An 18116-nucleotide genomic window follows, 5' to 3' on the forward strand; every position below is an offset into this window, starting at 1 on the left:
CCAGGGCCTGCACCTCCACTCAGTGGAACGAAACGGCTGGCTGCTTGATGGAAGGCAGGCTCCTCTGAATAGCACGAGTGTGTGACAGGCACTGGAGGGACCTGGCAACCGAGTGCTTGGCCGCGGGTGGGTGCGAGGGCTCCTCTCACTGCCACTCCTCTAGGCCCGCCAGCCGGGCAGGGGCATCTGTGCAGTCCCTGCCCCAACCCAGGAGAAAACAGAGGGTCCCTGAGGACAATAAAGCTCCTGAAACTACCAAGGGACAACTGGAAGCACAGACAGGCACCCTGCACGCAGGCCCACGGAGCCAAAAAATCCCGAAGCCGGTCCACTCCATTCCCACTTGCCCGAGTGGGCCACTGCCGCGCCCGGCCCAGCCCCGCTGGCCCCACCCGACTTCCCGTGGTCCGGTGCGGAGACGGCTGGCGCCTGCCCTGTGCAAGCCCCCCTCTTCACTCAATGACTTCCATGGGCTTTTACGACTTACTGATGAGGGTGTCTCACCTGCCTGCATGAGTAATTTAATGGGAGGCTGGGGAAGGAAGCTCTTGGGGCCAGGCCGCCATCCCACACCTAAGTTCCTTCCTGGCCGACTCCCTGCAAAATGCTCTGCACAGACCCCTCACTTGAAGGCGGTTCGTTACCTTGAAAGTCTCCGTGGGCTGGGCCCCAACCCCAGGCCCCTCAATGACCTTCCAGGCCCCAGGGTTCCAACCTCTCAGCACACTGCCCACTGTCAATGCAGCCTGGGGCCGGCTCCGTGCCATGTGCCCTCGGCTGCTCTGGCTCAGTGGGGATGATGGTGCAGGTGGGGCAGGTCCCAGTCAGAGCCCTGGGGACCCAGGTCCCTGGTGACACAGGTCCCCGGTGGGGAGGGGTACACAGACAAGTGCTCAGTACTCACTGGAGGTGATCCCTCCCTTGAGGTTGGCGCCCCTCCTCCCTCCACAGATCACGCCTCTTGAAGAGCACCTGGTACAATGAGGCCAGTAAACACGTGGAAAACTCACAGACATTCACACTGGCATGACAACAGCTGCCCTCTGCCAAGTGCCCAGGCTCCCAGCAGCTGCACACACGCCCGCCTCTCTGTAGACCCTCACCACGTGGCCCGCTCCGCTGTCTTTCCCTTCACCTCAGAAGGCAGGTCCTGCTTAGTGCTCATGCCACAGACGAGCAGAAAGTGGTCCAGACCTGCCCTGTGCTGAGACTCGGAGCCGCGGTGGGACTGCCAGGATGTCCGGCAGGCGGGCCGTACCCAGAGCAGGATGAGATGCAAGCGTCTGACACCATGTGGGGCCCCTAGGCCTCACTGTCCCCCTACCCCCAGGGCAGCCGCTTGCTCCTCCCCCGTTCCACGCTGCAGGAAAGTTCCGGTCATAAGTGGGCGAGAAGGTTCCCGATTCCAACTTCCTACGCGAGTTCTGGAACAGAAGACTCTCTGTGCCAGCTCCTGATGGGGGTCTGCGGGAGAACGAGCCCCAGGAAGCTGAGATCTGCTCCTGGGCCCAGCATGCTCCTCCCACAGACGGCGGTCCCGCTGCCCCACCCCGCACACCCCACCCCAGTGCCTGCTCCAGACCCCAGGATGGCCCCCACTGGTTGAGAGCAGGGTGGGGGCCTAGGGGGACCTGCACCAGCCCTCCCCACCAGCCTGGCAGCTCTGCCTGTGGTAGCCTGGGTGGCACTGACAGTGTGAAAGCACATGAGTGCTCGCGAGTGTGTGGGGCCTGGTGCCTGCACAGAGGCCGGACACACACTGCAGCCCTGGGCACTCACCAGAGTGATGACAGCCCGAGGCCCAATGGGGTCCAGAACGGCCCTCCCCTGTGCTGCTCCTCACTCACTGGGGGACGCACTCTGCCCTGGGCACCTCGGCACCCCGGAGACTCCCTATAGCTCATGGCCACGGGCGATGCCCTCGACAGATGGGAGGGGACACTGGGGCACTAACCAGCACCCTCCAACCAGAGGATGGTTCGTTCAGACAGAAAATGCCAAAGGCAGGAGCCACGTCCAGGAGGCTGGCCTGCTCCTGCCAGCCCCTAGCCCTGTTTCACCCGCAGGGTCACTACACTCAGGCCTGACCATGCTGTCCTCCCCACCTCCACGCAGGACACTCAAGGCAAGCTTGGCGCATCCTCTCATGTGCTGCCCGTGTGGTCTGACTCACCCTTAGGAAGCCTGCGCTCGAGAGCACAAGCTCACCACCCCCTGAGGACCTTACCACCCCCAAGGCTGAAGAGCCAGCAGATATTCTCCGATGCAAAGTTGGTCAACTTCCATTAGCAGACAAACCCACACAGCTGAACAGAGTCCAGCAGAAAAGCAGCCCGTGGGACGTGGAGCATTACCCACGGGGCCACAGAGGGGCTGCGCCCTTGTGGTGAGACAGTGAAACCCACTGAAGTTGGCTAGGCCATGTCTCGGAAGAAGGAGTAAAACACAGTGGCTTCCCGACAGCAGCAACAGCACACTTTGCTCCCACAGACCGGAGATGGGGTAGGGGGGCACAGCAGGGAGACATGCCCACTAGCTGTGTTTTCAAACGCATAAAATGACATTTTTAGTCAAAACCACAATGGGTGAGGGTGAGGAGTGGCTACAAGTCTTTCTTAGGCCCAGAAGTGAGCAGAGGTGCTGGGTGAGCACTGGCTTCGTCAGGACTCAATCAGGAAATCAAACCCAGAGGGGCAGAAACGTTTATCTACAACAGAAAGCAGGACAGAAAACCACTGAGAAACACAGAGTTGAGGCCTGCACGCTTCTGGTTGGCGCCAGCAGTCACAGTAAGGGCCCCCGCAGTCCAAGCAGGCCCTCAGGCCGAGCCCTTCTGGTGCCTGGGGAGGCTTCCCCTGCCGCAGGGTGTCTCTTCCAGCTCCTCGCTGGAGGTTCCAGAAACCTGCTGTTGAAAGCAAGGGCCGTTTCATCAGCTCTGACTATTAGAGGCTCCTTTCTGCCAGGTTCCAGTAACAGAAGAGGCAGTGGCCTCCTAGAAGGCCAAGCTGGGCAGCCACATGGGCCATGGTGCCAAGGAGAGGGACCTATCTCCACTGTGACAGGAGATCGGCCCGGTACCTGCTGGAAGGGAGGACTCTCAGAAGAATGAACTGCACAGCTCTGACCAACCCTTTGAGAACAAACACTTGGCTTTACGACACGCGCAACAGTTTAAAACTACTAAACATTTTTTTAATCCATAGATTAGATGGGAAGAAAGTTTGGAACCTCAGAGGGCAAAGGCTGAGGAAGCCAGAAGCAGAAGAAATCAAGGGGCCCTCTGCTGTCCGGCATCTGAGGGCCTGGCCAGTAGCTGATCTTGTTCAGTTTGGAGGAAGCAGGGATGGAAGAGACAGCCTTGGAAGGGCCCAGCTGGTGACCCACTCAGAGACGCCCCCAGCAGGAGGGCCAGGAGCTGTGGGCTGGGAGAGGGAGAGGCCAGCCTGCAGGTGGGAGGGGAGTGCTGAGACTCTTAAAGTTCTAAGAGCTTTGAGTTGTTTGGAGGAGACTAAAAATATCAATTAAGTTTAGATTTTGATAAATGAATTCTGCGTCTTAAAATACCCAGGGCAGCCACTATGGAAGCTGAGTGAATGAGCTCCAAACTACTAGAGGAGAAAACAGAATAAGAAAAAATAATCAGCACAAAAAGAAGCTAAGAAAAGAGGAAAACAGCAATCTGTCCCAAAATGATAGGAAAACAGAGTGCGAGATAAGATGATAGAAATAACTTCGAATATAGGAATTTCAATAAACACAAACAGACCAGTGGTCAGGGTAGGACCAAGTCCGCCAGACCAGGTTTTAAAGATCCAGTCACATTAAATGTAAGGATGTGAAACTGTGATGGTTAAAAGTGGACACACTGACTCTGGAGAAAGTCTGTGCAGCCCCAGGGGTGTGCGCAGAAGGTGCTTCCAGAGGCAGGCCTTCCGGGTGGCCTGCCGCACAGTGGGCAGAGGCCTCACACCTGAGAGAGGCTTCATCTCAGGGGACCAGCCATGGAACATCCCTGAACACTGGCACAAACCAGGGCTAAAGTACATTCCTAACAAAGGTCAAAGGCCGAGCTGCTCGGCCCCGCCCCCGGGCAGCAGGCAGTGGGCAGTGAGCAGTCACCTGCGATCAGTGCCAGACCCAACTCCCAAGAGCCAGACGTCCTGGCATATGGCTGAAAAGTGATGCAGAGCTGCCCGTCGGGAGGGCCGGAAAGTGACAGGACAGTTGCCAGTGGGGAGCCCAAAGCCGAGCATCACCTCCGAGGGAAGCTGGAGCAGTGCAGTTTCTCCGACACAGCGGCCGGCATGCCTGCTCAGCACAACGCAGCGGCACAGGGCCGGTGGGCAGGTCTCCTCATCCACGTGCAGCTCACAGCGGCCCGTGGGTCTGCCTTCCCTCACACGAGGGCAGTCACCCCACAAACACTTAAGAGGACGGGGCGAGGCAGCAAGCCCGGAACCACAACCCAGCAGGCTGGCCTGGAACCTGACACCCACTCCCCTGACCACCCATGAAGACGCACTGGCTCCTCAAATCTGCCTCTAGCTTCAGCATCTAAGGGCACAGCCCTAACCATCTACGGAGCACCTCCTATTTACCATGTAACGACCAGCAAGAGCACCATCCCACTTCCCACTCCACACCTGCCCGAGGTCCTCACCCTTACAGGTCAGGCAACAAGGCTTATGAGGCAGAACCTGTATGTCCCATTTTGAAAAGGCCAGCACCTGAACTCACGCTCTGTAGGTCCTGCTGGGCCCAGCACCTGCCACCGGGGCCAGACATCTACGCTCCTCCCCCTCCTCTCTGCTACCAGACCCCTTCCCCAGGGCCCTGCGGGGGTCTGAGTGCCTGCACCCGACCCCACAGGAAGGACACAGTGCAGAGGCAGTATCCAGAGAACTGCAGCAGAAGACACGCCCGGCCTGCTGGGAGCACTAGGGTGGGGCTTGGGGCCTGCAGCTGCTGGATCATTTTGTCCCCAGCAGGGGGAGGTTTCTCGAAAAAATTAAGTGGGCAGAAATAAACAATGGGGAAAAGGAGAATGACCACCTAGCAGCTGGATCCAGCCATTCCTGAAGCAGGTCCCTCATGGAGGAGCCAAATGAGAGGATAATAGATCCCTTATCCTAAAGCTGGGTTGCACTGATAATCAATAGAGCCCTCCCAGGGCTATTTAACCTCCCATACCTGCTGCTATTATGGAGAGGGGGAGGGGAGAGAGGGTGGTGGAAAAGGGGGGCCAGGGCACAGCAGAAGGGAGTCTCCAATTTTGCCCCTTCTCCAAGGGCCTTGGATGCAGCAGGCTATCCTTCTAAGCCGCAGCACAAGAGGAGAGTAAGAAGGGTGTACCAAGGCCCCAGAAGGCAGCAGCCCTGAAAGAGCTGGCACTTCCTGAGCGGTGATGCAGGTCTGGGGCACGGCAGGCCAGTCCCCTGAGCATTCAGTGGGGGGCACTGATACTGGGAGGAAACAGCAGTGCCCAGAGAGGGACACGCCGCCACCCCGAAGGGCCACCAAAGGGAAGACAAAACAGGACAACACAGCCTCAGGCATAGAGACAGCCAAGCCAAAAGGAGACACAGACACGGTCATGGTGGGAGATCTCAGACCACTCCCGCAGTAACCGATAACCCATAGGTGAGCAGACAACAGAACCTGCCAGCCAGCAGTTCCGAGCAAACCTGGGCCTGCGGACAGCCACAGCTGCCAGCTCTCCATGTCTGCCCTAACCCCAGCTCCCATACAGCATGCAGGTGCCGTTTCCTGACCCTGTCAGTCCCCTGTAGTTTTAAACTGCGCAGACAAGGCCGTGTGTTCCTCAAGACTCCCACTGGATTTCCCTAATCCCCAGAGCTGCTGGTTCTCTCTCCACAGTTTTCTACACGTTCAGAGTGGGATGTCATCTGCTGCGGGCGCTGCAGCACCTCGAGTCTCCACAGCATCCCATGTGGTGGGTGTCCCGCCTCCCAGCACCCCGCCTGCAGCCCGAACGGGTATACAGACAACAACCCATGGGGTGGCGCGGGCTGAGCCAGGGCGGTGGGGCAGTGCCACCTGGATGGAGCTGGACAGGGCTGGACGGTGCTGGACGGTGCTGGACGATGCTCTCCAGCAGGCAGGCGAGGCACTTACTCTGTGCATCGAGCAGCTGCTCAGCCACAGGCACCTGTGGTTCGGGAAGAGATCTGAGTTTTGGATGCAAGTTTAGGAGAAATCAGCACACAGCAGTAATCCCACTTTTCCTGACCAGTGTGTCTACAGGCATGATGAATGAGGTGAGGGCTGGAGGAGGCAGGGGTGTGGGAGAGGGTGCTGGCGGCCCCTGGAGACAGGCAGTGGGGGATGGGCTCATGACCAAGGAGGAAGGATGGAAGGTTCAGGGATGCAGCCTAGGGGTAGAGGTCAAAGCTGTTTTGCTTGTTTTTAAACGAACAGCAAGTGCACCGAAGGCAAAGCTTGTGCAGGAAAGCAAGACGACAAAGCGGGGCAGAGGGCTCCATGGGTGGGGTACAGGGGCCTCATTTGAGCTGGGAATCCCCAGAGCACTTCTTCCTGAGAGGTGTGAGCCAGCGCTCCGGCAGGCAGGCTCCTGCTGGCCATCACAGACGGCATGCCCCAAGGACCTTCACCACCTTTTCAGTGGCCTCTCTTCCCACCAAGGCTCTGCAAGTTCTCACGTCAGCAGCCTGTCGACCTAGAATGTGGTCCAGAAAGCAAGAATCATCTCCCCCAGCATCCATCCTCACCCGGCCCTCAGCCGCCAGGACACAGGCCAGGACCACAGAGGGCTGAGCACAGTAGCAGCGAGGCGAGCCCCAGAAAGGCACAGGCAGAGTCCACCAGCATGGAAGCGGAGGGGACACTAGAGTCACATAAGCCGCTGACAAGCGAGCCTGGAGGCCCGGCAGGCAGGGTGGCCAGGCCCTGGGACTGTCTCTCCCTTCTATGAGAGTGTTTTCCTGGCTCCATCTCTTCTTTTTCCTGAAAAAGGGCAGGTGGGAGATAAAGTTTTGAAAATGTACACGTCTGAAAATGCCTTTATTCCACCTGGACAGCAAACGGATGGTTTTTGAGGGGGTCACAGTTTATGTGTCAGTCTTGCTCCTGAGGTTCCCCGGCTCCCGCAAGGCGGCTGACCAGTCTGCCTCGTGCGCTGGCAGGGTCACTGTTGAAGTCGCCCTCTGTTCCTCGGTCCTCCTGTTCTCCTTTTGGATGACCACGTCAATTTCATTTACCTGCTAATTCACTCCTGCTCTCGGGGCCCCATTCTGTTCCCTGTCCCTCCCTCCACCACACCCTGCCTGGTCCCCTGGCACTAAGTCCTCTCACCTCTGAGACACTGACGATGCTTCTCCACTTCCTGTGAAAAGCTTGGCTCTGGATCTTGGGTGGGTGGATGTGCTGGGCCACTGGACAGGGTCTGGTGTAAGCCTCTCTGGCTCTTCTTGGCTGACTGGATCCTCCCCCTACCACTACCACCAAAAAAAACAAAACAGCTGGTGCAGAGGGAAAGGCCTGGCCATCTCAACCTCATCCTCACGGGTGGTAGAGCCCCCACTCCCAGGACCCGTCCCTCTCCCTGGAACAAGGAGGCAGTTGTCAACTCCGGGGAGCGAGGGAGAGGACCGAGGCATCCATCTCCTTCTCAAACAGCCCTGGGAGGACGTCCACGGTGCCCTACGTGCTCCCTTCCAAGTCTGTCCTAAATGCTACCAGCAGACCCTGAAGTCTTAGGGTCCTTTTTTTTTTAACCTTCAAAGGCAGGTATGATGTTGTCAGCACAACTTTCAGCCGCCTCTGGAACCAGTCTCTCTGCCTACCTCACTTCTCCACAAGCGCTTACCCTGGGGACCCCCAGGGCCGCACAGCCCTTCACGGCCTGGTCGGTCCGAGTCCTGTCCACGTCCGTCTTCCCCAGCACTCAGCACAGCCCTGTGCACATCAGCCTCAATATGTCCCTCTGTGAGATGGAGGGGCACCGCCTGAGTGAAGCCCTACTGTCTTGTGAAGGTCAGCAACTTGTACCACACCCTTTACCATCCCAGTGTAGGCCCCAAACTCGAGGAAGGCAGGGCGCCCAGGAAGCCGGTCTGTCCCGTGGCACTGACTTGAGCATCACCTCCTGCACAAGCCTCCCCGGGATGCAGGAATCCTGACCTGCAGTGACCGGGACGACAGCACCATGTGGGTAGCACAGAGCCCTCGCCAGGCTGTGAGCTCAGAAGCTCTGCAAGGCCCCCCAGCCAAGGGGAGACTCATGACCAAGGTGAGATGGTCCAGGTCACACAGACATGAGGCACGCAGGTCTGGCTGGCTATAAAGGAAGGGTTTATTTTGGATGATGTGATACCTGCCAGGGTCCAACAGTCAAGAGTGTTTGCTAGTAGAGTAATTCAAAATTTGAAGCATTTAAATTGCATTTTGTAAAAGTCACAACTGTGATGCCTCTGGACAGACCCCGCCCTGCAGCACTGAGCACCGAGGCGCCAGCTCCCTCCCTTGTGATACACAGGGCAGCCACTCCAGGCATGAGGATGCTCAGTGGGCACGTCCCGTGCAGGCACCAACCACCCAGACCCTAAGCAGTGCTTCCTCTGCTCATTCCACATGACAGCCACGCACAGCATGGCTCTGCCTCGGTCTCCCAGGCACCTGGCCTAGAGCGGAGCCTCTTGGGCAGGAATTGTTGGGATGCAGCCAGAGCAGACATGGGCATGGGCTCCTGCACCAGCATGGCACTGTGCCAGCAAGAATCACATGGCCAAGCCCCAGCCGACAGGCAGAGAGGCTTCAGGACGGGGCTAAAGTTCCCACAGCAAAGGCCATGAAGAGCAAGCAGCTAGCAAGCAGCTACAGGGGCTGCAGAGCTTCGATCCATCCTGGGGCCCCTCATGGCCACTGACCTAGTCCTCCACATCACCTGGTTTTCTCTGCCTCAGCTGGCGGGACTCCAGGGGCACCACGAGGGCGGAAGACCTCAGCAGCCACGTGTACCCGATCTTAAGGCGCCCAGCTGATACATTCCACCCAACGGCAGAAGAGCCATCAGCAGCCAAAACTCTTGCTGAGGACAAGTAGAAAACCAGATTTTAAAGAAGTTTTAAAGAAATCTCTTTGAAGGCAAGGAAATGCTACCCAACAGCCAGGACCCTGGAGCCCCTGGAGGGGTGGGCATTGCTCTGCAGCTGAGCCCGGGCATCCCCTGGGGGGCAGGCAGGCAGGCACCGAGTGGCAGTGTGGCCGGCAGAACCCCGGGAGCGAGTCTGGCTTGGCCGCCAGTGTCACGGGGACCCTGCAGCAACGCAGGGACTTTAAAATACCCCCAACTAATGGATTCATGAAAACAGATGATGGATGAAGAATTTCACCAAAGAACTGGAATCCATCAAAAGGGCTCACATGCAAACCTGAGAGCTGAAGAACATGAGGCTCCTGGACACGGGGTGGCAGCTGCATCGGAGAACCTGCGGACACACTGCGAGGTAGACATGCGTGATGCCCAGGTCTGCTCTGCTTCCAGTGTGTGAACAAGCACGGTACCGATGGCTCTGCCATGGTCAGCAGTCCACACGCCTGGTTTCAAGGACTGAGATGGCTCTATCCACAGGGGCACCGCCCTTTCCGGGGCCTCCCTTCACAGCACACCCTGAGCTCCAAGGATCAGCTCCCCGTCACTACCCTGTCTGGGAAAGACTGGCTCAGTCACTTCCAGGACAGGGAGGGCGGGGCAAACCCCCAGGCCTCCAGCAGTTTCCACGGGTAAACAGGATTGTATGGGAAGTCACTTTCCATCAGAATTTTGAACTTACTGCCTCACGGACATCTAAATTCCAGAATTGCCACTAAGAAGCCCAAAGCTTCCCGACCTTGAGTTGGCCCGCATCTCTGAGCGCCCTGCAGTCTTCTGCCCGTCCGCACAGTTGGCCTTGGCGTTCTCCCTGTGACCCTGCTGGTGACTTGCTGTCACTATCCTCCCTGTCCCAACTCTGAAACTGTTATTTTCCAGGTAACGGGCTTCCCAGGCTTTAATATTCTTCTCTGGTTTCCAAGCCGGCTCTCTCTCGGAGATTCTCAACTTCATCCTCACCCACGCTGCTGCCGTGCGGTCTCTCTTTCGAACCTATGATGTATAATTATCTCATGCAAACATGTTCATCACTTGTTAACCATTCCATTCTGCATCACATTCTGTCTCTGATGAAGACTGTCGGTAGTAAACACGCTTTCTTTGTTTATCTGAAAATAATATTTCTACCTAGCTTTGAAAAGGTAACCTTGCGGGAGGCCGGCGTCTCAGATCGCGCCCACTGCGGTCCGCGGGTGCTGAGACTGCAGAGGAGCCACGTCAGGATCTGCCGTCTGGCCGGAGCCACGTCAGGACCTGCAACTCATTTCTGGTTGCTTTAAATCCTGTCTTGGTCTCTGGTGCCTGGAACTCTGTTGTGACGTTTCTCAATGTGGATGCTATTCATCCTGTTTGAAATAAACTATTTCCATCATATCTTTCATTAGTTCCAGATTATTTTTCAGCCAATGGCTCTTCACATATCGCCTCTTCTCTGTTCTATCTTCCCTTTCGGGGCTGAAATCAAATGCATCTTAAACTTCTGCATTCTGTCCTCCACATCCCAACCAATTTCTGCCATATTTTCCATTCTGTTAACTCTTCGCTGTTCTTAATAAACTCCTTTCAGCTTGTCTACAAAGTCTCTCTTAACTATGCATACTCTGATATTTAGCCTGTTGGTCAGTTTTTAAATGTCAACTATTATTTGCTTCTAGAGATTCTATTTGGTCCCTTACAAGTCTTCCTAATCCTTCTTGTTAATCTCTTGTTTTCTGCTCCTCACTGTGATTCTCTCTCCCATTTTTTTAAAGTCCCCGGTGCCTCTAAATTTTGAGTCTTTTGAGGATTCTGTGATGCAGACAGGACCAGTGCTCAGCTGTTCCCTCTGCCAACACAGAACCTGGCTTTCTCAGATCGCTAAGTCAGTCCTGACTCACCCGTCAGCTTCCCAGCTCTCGAGACTGTGTTCATCTCCTCTCACTTCACCCAGTCATGTGAGTATGACTTTTTCAAACATCACTCTACTGCTTGTTTAGGGATGGGTGGGAGGCAGTGACACTGTGTGCACGTGTTCAATCTGCCGTCCTTCCCTGAAAACCAATATGCCTTCCTTAAAAATTATCTTCAGTGGGAAAAATTGGAGATAGAGTCCAGAAATATTTTTGAATTAATTTAAATTTCATTTCCACCACACAAATTATTTCAAAATGCAGAAAAAACACCTCCTTAACTTCGTCATCTATTAACATCAGTCATACCACAAACACGGGCACACCTCTGGAAGTCATCCTGGTCAATGCTTTTGGTAGAAGGCCTTTTGGTTTCTGATAGCTTAAAAGTTCATAAGACATGTAATTCTTCTAATATGTATTTCAGTCAATGGTTGTTAAAGGGGTAAATTTTGTATTTATGTCAAAAAAGTAAATCAACAATTTCCTCAAAACAACATGCAGGGAAAAACAAACCCTCAAGCTGGATTCCCAGTTCAATCAGGAGAAGCGCGCTGCACACGCGTCTGAAAAGTGTCAGCTGGGCTGCTGACGTGCTGCCGTGACGTTCCTGGGCGTGACCCCAGGAACAGCAACAGCGAATACCCCACAACAGTTCTCTAGAAATCAGGGAACCACGTTTTACATCCTAACAGGATGGCCTATTTCTCACATAAAGGTCTTTCACCAGTGTCTCAGTTGTGTTTTAGGAGACTGACTGTGTTAATAATTTCCCCGACTTAATATGATGAGAAATAGACTTAGTGTTTTCATGCAGAATGTCTGATTTTCAGGATGGGTTACTGATGTTAAGTGAGAAATACGTGCACACTTGCTCTTTATAGAAAATACTACAAGTGTAATGGGAAAATGTTGAAAATCATTTCTGCCAAAAGGCAGATCAAGGTTTGGATGGCCTCTGAGAGGCTCCCTGATGCCAAGGACTTGCTAAACTCAGACAGGTTCAAACAAGCCACCGCCTGCTTGTTTTTCTGCCTGTGACCCACTCAGTTTCACACGGAGGGCAAAAGAAAGAGTACAGTTTTCACAGTAAACCTACAAAGCAACATTTCTGTACAGATATAGCAACAACAACAAATGGTGAAGTACTGCAGGAAAGAACTGCTTTCCTGATGAATACCTGTTTTTAGGGGCAGATAAACATCCCACAAAATATTAGTAAAAATTTAGCCAAACTTTCCATTTCAGTGTTGTCAATTTCAGCACCTCCTAATGTTCTGTGCTGTCTTCCTTCACCAGGCTCTGGTGTGGAGGGAAAAACGGGGAGGAAAAAACGGTGTGAGATCTCATTCATCCCTTCTGGCATTATTCTATTTTTTTCTTGCAATAGTAAAACATTCTATGAAGCACAAAAATCCAAATCACAACTTCTAAATACGCTATTATCTAATTTTAAAAGTTGGACAGACACATGGCTTTTGGAGACGCCCCTCCTCACCAGCTGATGCCAGCCCCCCCGAGTGTACAGGCCTTGCTGACCTACAGGTGGGGGTCAAGTATCTCCAGGGTCTCCTTCAGCGCCAGCTCTCACATGGAAGAGAGGGAGGTGGTATCTGAAGGGCCTCATCCCAGCCACAGGACCACAGGTGGAAAGGCGTGTGGGTTCCAGCTCTCAGGCCCCTAAGGGCTGAGCACTGGTCCCTGGCCCTCAAGCAGCAGAAACAGGAGGTGGGAGGGAACTGCTAAGTGAAGGGAAAACAACGACTGAGCAGCTCTTCCTGGAGGTGCCTTACACGTGGCAGCTATGATCCGTCTGCGACAACAAGACAACCATGAGCAGGGATGTGGGCGACGAGGAGCTTAGGGAAGTAACGTGAGCCACCTGGACTCCATACCTCATGACCAACGACCACATCACAGGCACGGTCCAGGAGGAAACGCCATGCGGCGGCCACGTGCCCACTCGCCCAGCACTGGTGCAGTGCTGGCGGCAGGGACACCCACTCCACCCCATCAGTGCATCGCTGCCTGTCTGCACTTCCTTCGAAAGCAGATCCCAGGATCTATTTAGGAGGTGAACCCAGGAACCCGTGTTCTGCCCCATGTCGGACGCCACTGCAAGTCCAGGTGGGCACCTGTGCTTCTAACCACTGGCTGTAAGTCGGAGGTTGCCAACACATCTTCCTTGGTTCTGTTAATTTGCTAGAGCAGCTCACAAAACTTAGGAAACCAGTCCACTCACTAGATTACCAGCTTACTGCAGAGGATATTAAAGGACACGAATCCACAGCCAGATGTAGAGATCCACAGGGTGAGCTCTAAGAGTGCCAAGCACAGGAGCTCATCCCCATGGAGCTGGGATGTGCCCTCCTCCCAGCACAGACGCATCCTCATTCAGTAACCTGGAAGCCCTCCAAACCCCGTCCTTCTGGTGTTATGGAAGTGTCACTCCACAGGCATGACTAATTCAATCACTGACCACTGGTGACTGATTCCACATCCCGCCCCTCTTCCATCCCTGAAGCTCTAGCAGTGGGTCCAAGTTCCAATCCTCTAATCACGTGGCTGGGCCCCCTGGCCACTAGTCCCCAACCTTAGGGCCTTCCCAAACATCACCTCGCTACCATAAGACACCAGCTCTCCCTGGATGGCTCGGGAGCAATTTCAGGAATTGATGACAATGTTCTAATGCGAGAACTCTCCTGCTGCGCTTGTCCCTTGGGAAGCCCAAGGGTCTGGAATCACAGTATCACACCCTGGGTCCCTCAGCATATTCGCCCACTGTCTCGGTCCCACGGGGACTGGGCCGCCTGCACTCGCATGCCTGGAGCAGCAGCGGGTGCTGCCTCCGGCTGCTCAGTCAGTAGTGACTGTCAGGGCAACAGCCGAGAAGGAGCAGGGCCACCCCTTCCCGGGGACTCATGTAGCAGTGACCCCTTGCCTATCCTGTGTGCTAACACCTCTCCCCCACCCACCCCTCCCCAACAGCGCTCAGTCGTGGCCTCATCTCCCCAGCTTGGCCCCTCCAGCCACCACCTCCGTTATGGTCCCCAGGCGTCCCCACGTTTGCTGTGACCCTGGTCTCCACCGCCTCACTTTCTCGAATCCTGCGAGCCTGGACTACATCTCCCCACCTCCACCCCCGACTTTCCAGGCACCATGACTTCCAAGCCAGTGTATTTTCAAAGTTCTCAAGGTGATTTTCATGTGCAGTCAGAGCTGAAAATCACTGACAGACAAAACAGTAATTGAGGCAAGAATTATTAACAGGAAATCCCAGAGACCAGAGATAGTGAGTTACACATACATGCCTAAAACCTCATGCCCAGTCGAGAGTGGCTGAGAAGATGAAAGAGGAGACTCACCCCAAAGGAGGCACATTCCCTCTGCCTGGTGCCACGTTCTCCGTGTGCGGAAAACCCTAGACTGAAATTACCGGTGCTGGAGCTCCACCGCCTCATCTAATCTGAAGCAAACTGACCTAAAAAAACTAAGGAACAGCTTTCTGTGGGACGGAGCCAGAGCTCTGGTCACGACAGGGCTGCGCCTGTGCTCCTGCAGCCAAGCCGCCACTTGAACAAAGCATGTAAAGTTGCTCTTGCCAGATGCTGGACAACCGGCAGCAGGGGCTGTGGTCCCCCAGAAAGGAGGTGAGCCCTGCGCCCCCAGCTTCTGCCTGGAGACACTTTGCAGACCACGGGGTGAGGACAGGCGTTCCACATGGGCAGCTCACTAAGCCGAGAAGAAATGCCGGGCATGACTGCCCTCACCTTAAATGTGGCGAGAAGAGCGAGCAGGAGCATGAAGACGCAGAAGCAGCCGTCCAAGCTAAAGCACAGAGGGAATGAATGGGGCTCAGAGACCCACAAGACATCAAGCACCTGGCAGACACATCACCACAGCCCCACCCCAAAATAAAAGGGACAAGAGAGTAAAAACAGTCGAAAAGATAATGATAAAAAACTTTCCAAATTTCAAGGAAAAAACCCTACAGATACAAGAAGCTCAATGACTACTAATTAGGGGGGAAAAAAATCTGAAACCAAAAAGTTAACAATCTAGAATTCCATGTCCAGTTAAAATAATCTTCAAAAATGAAGAGAAAATATTTTTTCTCAAAACAAAAATGAGAGAATTAATTGTCAACAGACTTACATTAAAAGTATTAATTTCTTCAGGCGGAAAGAAAATGACACTTGAGGGGAATCTAAATACACAAAATGTAAAAGTACCAGATACGGTGAATAAGAAAGATAATACACCTTTTTTCTCATTATGAGATAACTGACTGCTTATAGAAGAATAATAACAATGTGTCAGGGAGGTTAGAACAGATGTAGAAGCCAAGTGTACAACAGAACCATCACAGACTGGGGTGGGGGTGGGTGGACACCAAGAAAGTTCTCTCATTACACATGAAGTGGCACTTTCTCATCGCGGAGAGTGGGCCAACCGGGACAACCACTTAAAACCCGTAACACTTAGGTGCAGCAAACGAGCCAACAATGGAGATAAGGGTATACTAAAATCTACACGACAAATATGAAAGATTGAACGAAAAGAGGGAAAAAACCCAGATGGGACAAATAGAAAGCAAACCATACTGATAATTACATTAAGGGCAAATGGTCTTAAGACTCCAATTAAAAGGCAAGAGATTCTCAGACTGCATAAAAAAGCAAGACTCAAGTACATGCTATTAAAGGAAGCCATTATAAATGCAATGATAAAGATAGGTTAAAAGCAAAAGGATGGAAAAGATATACCATGCAAACATCAATCATAAGAAAGCTAGAAGCCTATATATTATCACATAAAGCAGATTTCTGGAAAAGAAATATTACCAGGAATAAAAAGGGTCAGTTCATTAAGAATATGCAACAATCCTCAATGTGTATGCATCCAAAAACAGAGCTTCAAAACACATGCGCAAAAAAAAAAACAGAGCTAAAAGGAGTAAGAGAAATTCAAAATTTAGTCTAAGCGTATATACAAGACTGGAACTCCACCAACCCGTTTCAATTAACTGACATTTATGACACTCTGCCCAATGGCAGCTGAACACACATTCTTCTCAATTGCACAGGCACATTCACCAAGAAAGACCATACCCTGGGCCATAGAAAAAGTCTCAGTACACTTAAAAGTAATGAAATCATACAGAAACTAACAAGACAAAAAACAGAAAAATAGAGGAAATTGATTAAACCCAGAACTAGTTCTCTATAAAAACCAGTAAAATGGATAAACCTCTAACAATAATCTGAAAAAAAAAGAGGAACACAAACTAACAAAATATCAGAAATGACAAAGGGAACATCATTACAGATCTACAGACATCAACAGGATAATAATGGGGTTGGGGTGAAGCTCACTGGTAGAGCACATGCTTGGCTTGCACGAGATTCTGGGCCCAATCCCCAGTGCTACTGTTAAGAGGGAAAAAAAGGATAATAATGGAATATTGTTATGACAATAATAAACTCATCTACGAAACAGAAAGCTTGCAGACATAGAAAACAATCTTATGGTTACCAGGGGAAAGGGGGTGGGAAGGGATAAATATGGGTGTTTGAGATTTGCAAATATTAGCCGCTATAAATAAAAAACAAATTTCTTCTGTACAGCACAGGGAACTGTATTCAATATCATGTAATAACCTTTAATGAAAAAGAATATGAAAATGAATATATGTATGTATATATATGACCGGGACATTGCGCTGTATGCCAGAAATTGACACATTGTAATTGACTATAATTCAATTAAAAAGAAAAAAAAAAACCTAATGCTTCAAACCAGTCCAGGAAAAAAAAAAAAAGGAATATTATTAGCAACTTTATGCACGTAGGGTTAACAAATTAGTTGAAATGGACAAATTCCTTAAACAGCATGCCACCAAAGTCACTCATGAAGAAATAAGATAGCTTGAATAGCAAATCTATTTATTAAAAAAATTGACTTTATAACTCAAGACCTTCCAACAAAGAAAACTCCAGGCCAAGATGGTTTCACTGATAAATTCTACTAAACATCCAAGAAAAATAACATTCCTAACAAATTTCTCCACATCTACCTTCTAGAAGTATTTCTCAATTCATTTTATGAAGCCAATATTATACTGATATCAAAACAAAGACATTACCAAAAAAGACTACAGACCAATAGCCCTCATGATCACAGATTTAAAAATCCTTAAAGTTTAAAAGTTTTAGCAAATTGAATCCAGCTATAAAGGACAACACATCATACCCAAGTGGGGTTTATCCCAGGATTGCAAGGTTTGTTTACTATTCAAATAATAATCAGTGTAATTAAATATTAAATAGGAAAAAATATCTTATATTTACAGTAAAGATAGAAAAAAACATTTAACAAAATCCACCATTTAGTCTTAACAAAAACTCAAAGCAAAGAAAGAATAGAATAAAACTTCCTCAACCTGACAAGGGGCATATATACAAAACCTAAAACTATATATATAATACTAAGTAGTAAAAGACTGAACGCTTTCCCCTGTGATCACTAACAAGGAAAGGACAGCCACTCTCACCACTTTTGTATGACATTTTATTGTAGGTCCTAGATAGTGCAACAAGGCAAGAAAAATAAATAAAAGGCATTAAGATTGGAATGGAAGCAATAAAATTTTTTTATTCACAGGAAAAAATGACTATATACAAAAAATCTTAAATATTAATATCTATATTAGGGGCAAATTTTAATATTTAATACATGTCAGGGATAAATTTGTCAAAATATGTCCCCTGAGTACTACAAATACTGACGAAAAAAGTTTTAAAAGGCCTAAATTTATGGAGAGGAACATTAGATGCACCAGTCAGAAAGCCCTGCAGCGCTGAGGTGTCACATTTCACATGTCCTTCTGTCCAGTCCCATGCACTTCACACCCCACACAGGTGGTGGTCCCAAGAGTGCCCCCAGTAAACGTCCTGCAAATGTCCCTCTCACAGCCTGCCTCCCAGGGGCTCCAACACAAGAGTGACTGATAACCCTTAAACGCTTGAGCAGGAAGGACAGAAGACACGTGATAACCCTTACGCTTGAGCAGGAAGGACAGAAGACACGTACAGACG

General features: G+C 51.6%; 2 protein-coding genes across 17 annotated transcripts in view; both read right to left on the minus strand.

The window, feature by feature from the left end:
- Positions 1-18116, minus strand: part of ARHGAP39 (Rho GTPase activating protein 39) — a 77937-nt gene that overhangs the window by 43657 nt on the left and 16164 nt on the right. The gene's annotated exons all lie outside the window — the stretch shown is intronic.
- The window catches only part of LOC140689362 (uncharacterized), a 30859-nt gene continuing 15318 nt past the window's right edge, over positions 2576-18116 (minus strand). Inside the window, exons 1-7 of one of the 12 annotated variants that reach the window (XR_012064304.1) lie at positions 9870-12276; positions 9411-9478; positions 8924-9067; positions 7847-7963; positions 7333-7475; positions 6448-6697; positions 2576-6169 (exon numbers count right to left, since the gene is read on the minus strand). Coding sequence is in view for 11 of the 12 variants with exons in the window: in XM_072950063.1 (XP_072806164.1) it covers positions 6757-6984; positions 7333-7475; positions 7847-7963; positions 8924-9067; positions 9411-9478; positions 9870-10084 (915 nt within the window). In the remaining variant the exon portion in view is untranslated. The other 11 variants (XM_072950072.1, XM_072950074.1, XM_072950063.1 and 8 more) reach the window with 11 other exon arrangements.

The sequence above is a fragment of the Vicugna pacos genome, chromosome 25 (assembly GCF_048564905.1).
Source record: "Vicugna pacos chromosome 25, VicPac4, whole genome shotgun sequence".
NCBI classification, from domain to species: domain Eukaryota; kingdom Metazoa; phylum Chordata; class Mammalia; order Artiodactyla; family Camelidae; genus Vicugna; species Vicugna pacos.